Here is a 6,066-nt window from a genome sequence, read left to right as displayed (position 1 = left end):
ATCCTTACAACCCTCTAAACTATGTGTTAATTTTTATATATGAAAAAATTGAAGCTCAGATATTAAGTAACTTCTTCAAAATCACCCAGAACAAAGCCAGGCTTGACTCCAAAGCCCAGCTATTCTTGTGGTTTTCTGAACTCTGAGGACTGAAGAACAGTATGTCAAAATGTAGATGTGTTAAAATTATCAGACTTAAAAAAAATGCTCCTGAGAAACACTGGGGGAGTGGCACCCTAATGGAACCCAGGTGAGTGATGCCCAGGGAAAACCATGTGGTAAGGAAGGACATAAGGGGAACCAGGCTCCAGCATGCAGGGAAGAAGAAAAACTATCTCGTCTGGCAGACAACTGAGAACTGGCCAACTCCCAGATGTCTTCCTGTATGTTCCTACAAGAATTCTGAGGGTCCCTCTCTGCTACGGCTTGTCCCGGTTCCCCTCCAGGTTCTGCTGCCTCCTTGTACTATTTAACCATAGCAAAGTTTCTCCCACTTCATTGTAAGACTTCCCTTACATCAAATAAGCTTCAAGAACATGTGTAGAAAATAAAAGATACCAAATAATGTTTGAACGTATAATTACTACATTCTAAAACCAGCCAGACTCTTGGCCTAAGACTTCTAACAACAAACCACTTCCAGAACCATTTTAGAAAATGTGTTTACCCAACTCCTTTTTTATTGGTTGACTCACATGAAAGAGATGGGCATTTCCTTTCCCCAAATGGGAATTTACTATGCCTACTCCATATTTCTTGAAAGCTGTCATTTTGAAAAAGAGGAACATGAAAAATATTAAAAGACAAACATCTGACATCACTGTCGAAGACTACAAAATAATGTAGAAGTGAAATTGGTTTTCACATTTTAGTACTGGTTTAAACTCTGATATTTAAGAACTAGGTGTTTCTCATTTAGTTCTATCCATGATCTCTTTCAGAAGTCAACCACCTCCTGTGTAAAAGCCTATAGAAGCCGCTGCCTTCTGAAGAAAACACACCAACGGGCAGGGGTCAGGGTAAGCCAGGAGTCACACCCAACCACCACTGCTCACACCCAAGAACCCCACCCTACCCTGGCCACAAAAACTGTGCCTAGACTCCAGCACAGCCTGCAGTTGCGTTTCAATTATAGCTGTGTTTGTAATTATAGGTCATGTGCCTTCTCCCCCACCCCAATCACTCCATTTGGCTAACAAGTGACCACATCATAACACAAAAATGGAAAAAAAACTGGAATGCTTGCAAAAGTTACAAATAAAAACAGTATGAAGGCATATTAAATTTTGGCTGATACTTCTCTTTGATTTTGCTAAACTATAGCAAAGGCTGGCCCAATGTTGATTTTTACTGAAGAGTATCATAAACTGAAGAAAGAAAAAAAGACAAAAACAGTAGTGAAATAAAGAATAGGCAAATACACAGAATTATGAACAGAAGTCATTTTAAAGAAGAGGAATATTCTACAACAGATGAAGAAAGTTTTAATTTCTTTTCACATTAAACATTGTTTACCACAATCAGCTAACAGAAATTACTGTAACATTGGTCACGATGACTTCATAAAACTAAAGATAAATGTTATGAGGAAACTTCATTTAATGTGAATGGTAATGTTAGATCCTGTATTTTTTCATGGTAAAATACAACTTATCTTGAAGAGAAAGCAAATAGTTCAGATCAGGGAGACATGCTGAGGTTTTAATAAAGAAAAGCTTGGCCTTGTCCAGAACACTTAACAAAGTTCAGGACAATTTAGGTAAAGGAGATGAGTGAGACACCAGCGTTAGGCAGGGACATAGGCTCATCATTCAGGCTTTATGTACATTACTGGATCTATGCAGCTCTCACCTTTAGATAAGTGAGCTATATTTTTGGCAGAGGGATCCTCAAAAGTAGCCTTGGATATGAGGAATCGTATTTTAACCACCAGGCAGTCCAAGGAATTATTTTTAAAGGGACAGCTGAGTATTTTCATGTATATGCTATTAAGGCATCTAAATTTTTGGTGTTTTCAGTATATAATTTTACTGCTACTTTTTATTCTTTTTTTCATATTGTACAACTATGATATTAGGTATTAAGCGACGTAATTCTTTCTCTACTAGTGAACCAGTTTATCTCACTTAGCAAACTCTAAATTGAGGGAAATATATAATCTGAGAACACACAGAAAAACACTGAAAAACCAATAAAGAATCATTTTTAACCATCATAAAAACTCAATCTTAATTAACTGATAGTCTTTAACTTAAAAAAAGAGTAATTAGAATGAAAATAGGTATTAAAAATAATTACCAGTAGTTTAACAAAAGAATAGAGCCATAAATTGTTTAATTGCCCAATTAAGCAACTACCAGATTCTTTAGTCAACACTAACAGAATTCACATTTCAGCTAGTCAACAAAGCACATAAATATTTAACATCTCTTGAATATAACATTTTAGTGATGACAGAGACTACATAATTCTATCCATTGTTGTGACTGTGTACAAATTAACCAGGTTAAATATCAAAGATACATTGGGAATACTCCCCAAACCAACAACAGAATATTAATTAAATGAATTTTAAAAGCTTAAGAAATAAAAGTAGAAAACATGAATGAGACAGTGCTTAAACAATTATTGACCTAATCAAGACCTTTAAAATTACCACCAAAATGCACTATCATTTTTTTTTAAATTTAGTTTACAGGAAGAATCTGTAAGTACAGGTTGCAGAAAGAAAATGTTTAGTGCTATTTACATTCATTTTAAAACTCTGCTCTATACAAATTTAATTCTGATCAGTATGAACAATATTTTCGTAGATCTACTGCATATATAAAGCCTTTTCATCAAAGCGTTAACAATGAATAAAATAACCTGATTACATTTAAACAATGCTGACCATTTGAAACCATTTACATTTAATGTTTGTAAGGGCTGTTGACACTTAGTAAGTATAGAATGTAATGTCAGCCTGCAACTTCATTTTTATAAAGGCTAAACTTATTTATATGGAATATTGTTCTATATACTACACGCCAATCTATATTTTAAGTCCTATAGTTAGGTATTTTATAAGTCTTTTATTAAATATATTCTACACATATTTGTAATTTCATCCAGGAAGAATTTCTTCCCAGTGAAAAAATATAAAATCTTTCATATTTTTACAGGTTTAGATGAAAGTAGCTCATGCTTTAGTGCTGTGCAAATTGTTTTTAGCATATCAATCTTTAAATTACTGGTATGAAATAAAAGAAAAAGTGGCATTCTTAATTGTGTATGCCATAAAAATCAGCTTTTGACTTTAATACAATTGCAAGCACTAATATCAAACACAAACTATATAAAGAAACAAAATTAGTACTATGGAGCTTTTTTTTAATTTTAAGAATTCATCTGAACTCTCTAAGGAGTAAGCATGACACTGGATGTGGTTACAAATTAATGATAATTATGGAAAATTTCAATTCGCTGATATTCAAATACATAAAATTGATCAATGAGGTTTTCTAATATTTCTGCACAATAATGAAAGCCGATGAGTGACTGGAACTACCCTCCCACATTAAGGCTAGGAGATGCACTCTCACCCCTTCTTGTGCTGTCTAAACACTCAGTTACTGTAGGACTCAAGAGTGCATGTCATAAAGGAAAAAAAATTAGTTTCATCAGCCCTCTACTGAGTGCTTTAAACAGGCACATTTTGTTTTTTTATTTGTTGCAGTGAAAATAGTCACACTCAGTTTAGTATTCTGTGCCAGTGCAGCCACCACGGCTGACTTTGGTAGAATTCACCCAACATTTTAGTTTCTTTTCCATTTTTTCCCTCTCAAGTTGGCCCAGTAATTAACTTCATTAATTGCTGAGTGTCTTCCAGTGTGGAATTGTAGATGTAAGTATTTCTAGATACCATAAACTGTTATAAATTCTGCTGATGAGGAAAATAATGCCAATCTTTTTAGTGAAAATTGTATTTGGAATACTTGATTTATTAGTTCTGATGATGAAAGTTTTGTGGCAGCAAAATGGTTTCTGCTACGAAAGATAGCTTGTTAACTTTTCCCCTGGAGATTGACTGCATTCAAACACCAATATGTTTTAAAACGGCTCAACAAAAAATACAAGAAATAAAAAATCAGAGTGAAAAATGTTCTTAGTTCTTTTTACTTTCATGAGAAAAGATGACAGTGTTCATGTGGTAATTCAGTTCCATGGGTTTACAGGCAGACTGTTCTGAACGGTTTCTGAAGCAATGTCGGGTCTTTTCTGTCCCAGCAGCATGAAAGACAAAGACTATATCACATCACACTAGGCAGACGTGTTTACAGGATTACACAACAATTACTCTCTCCAGTCTTCTCACGATTCCTCTGACCTAGGGAAAATGAAGAAGAGCCTCGTTTATAAAAATTCTAGAACTGGAGGGGAAAATGGGCTAGGCAATCAAGTGTAGGAAGAAGTAGTTTTGAGTTTTTAAAAATGTTTGCATTTTTCAAAATTAAGAAGCTGTAATAAATGTTCTTTTAATTTTAGCATGTTTCAAAAATGTCTGGTTATTAGCCTGACAATCTCTATTCATAAACTATGCAAACTTCCTTTCCCTCAGCATGTCCAAGAAAAACCCAGCATTTTTGAATGCCTGTCTTTGTGCCTCAACTGAGATACTTTTCCAGTGCATGGCTTACCTTGAGAGTTGGGCTCTGGCAATGTCTCTCTGGCCACCAAATGCATCACTGTTGTTTTGCCAAAAGGAAGTTTTAATGCTATGTGAAAAGCAAAAGATGATTAGTTACACATATATCGACCTATTAAAATCACTATCCAGATTTAAAACCATTTTAAAAATTGATTGCTTTTTTATGACTTCTTTAAAAGATTGAACTTAACTCAGGGTACCTTCACAAAATTAGGTTAATATTATCAGAAATAACATTTAAAATTTAAAATTTTTTTTTGCAGTTCTATAGCCATTTGCTTGACACATTTATCCATATTATTTAAGAAATGATGTAAGAAAAAATATGTAATTGGCTAATATCAGAGGCTACCTTTAGAGGAGAAAGGATTAAATTTTTTTAAAAGAATACTCTTTTCTATATTAGGTAAAAGTTTAGATTAAGAGATATTCATTTCTAAACCTAATTACTTGTCAATTGCCTAATAAAATTATTGCACTGAACAGGCTACTATGATGTAGAAATGCAAGAAATAAACTTGATTTTAAACATTTATTCTCATCCTATATTCGTCCATTAGAAAAGAATTTTCTTAAAAAGATTAGGTTAAAATAATCACTTTCTTGGCATTATCAATAATCACTGTTTCCTAATCAAGTCTTTATAACATTTTTTCACTCATAAATTTAATAAATTTTATCATGAAATATTTCAGACATAGAACACACACCCATGTCCACTGAGGCAAACACAAACACTGAGTTTCATGGTAAATCCCTTTGTTACTCTGTGTATAAAATTAGAAACAGCTGATATATTTAGTGTCTAGAACTGTTTCTATAGTTGTCATGTTTTAGTTCTGACACCTCAAACTACCCTCTCTACAAAAACTACAAACTGAAGTAAGGCCTAAGATCATGACTTAGCAATAATGATCCTCCAGCTACCTGCTTTTTAAAACTTGCTCTATAGGATGCTGGTTAACATGCAGATTTTAAAAAGAATCCTAATTATCTTCAACACTAGTACTATTTCATATATTCAAGGTGAGTTCCCATCTTATTTAAAGTTGGCCAGCCATTATTTGGTCTACACTTTTAACCTATGATGTTCAAATGAAGCACGATGGCCCATAAATACATAATGTAAAAAGGGAGGCTTTTAGAGTAACTTCCTAGGCCTGACTTAAATCAAAATGTAAGTAAGACTTTATGTTATTAAAATTTTCACTAAATAGTTGGGAAAGCCTGATCAACATTTCAAACCTTGAACTGAACTTAAAATGCACACATACCAAGCTGTATATCATTCTCATACCCGTCTTCTTGACTCTAATAAGACAGACCTGGATTAAAAATTTTCATCTCTGCTACTTCCAACTGTGTAACTCTCAGCA

At 33.6% G+C, this 6,066-nt stretch overlaps 1 protein-coding gene across 1 annotated transcript in view; it reads right to left on the bottom strand.

Annotated features, from left to right (window-relative positions):
- Positions 1-1,461: 1,461 nt before the first annotated feature.
- Positions 1,462-6,066, bottom strand: part of UBL3 (ubiquitin like 3) — an 86,308-nt gene continuing 81,703 nt past the window's right edge. Inside the window, exons 4-5 of the mRNA XM_003270228.4 lie at positions 4,680-4,757; positions 1,462-4,369 (exon numbers count right to left, since the gene is read on the bottom strand). Of these exons, the coding sequence (XP_003270276.1) occupies positions 4,317-4,369; positions 4,680-4,757 (131 nt within the window). The 3' untranslated portion in view covers positions 1,462-4,316. The remainder of the gene's footprint in view (positions 4,370-4,679; positions 4,758-6,066) is intronic.

Source organism: Nomascus leucogenys, chromosome 9 (assembly GCF_006542625.1).
Source record: "Nomascus leucogenys isolate Asia chromosome 9, Asia_NLE_v1, whole genome shotgun sequence".
NCBI lineage: Eukaryota > Metazoa > Chordata > Mammalia > Primates > Hylobatidae > Nomascus > Nomascus leucogenys.
Note: the sequence above shows the minus strand (reverse complement) of the source record. Positions and strands in the feature narration are given on the sequence as shown.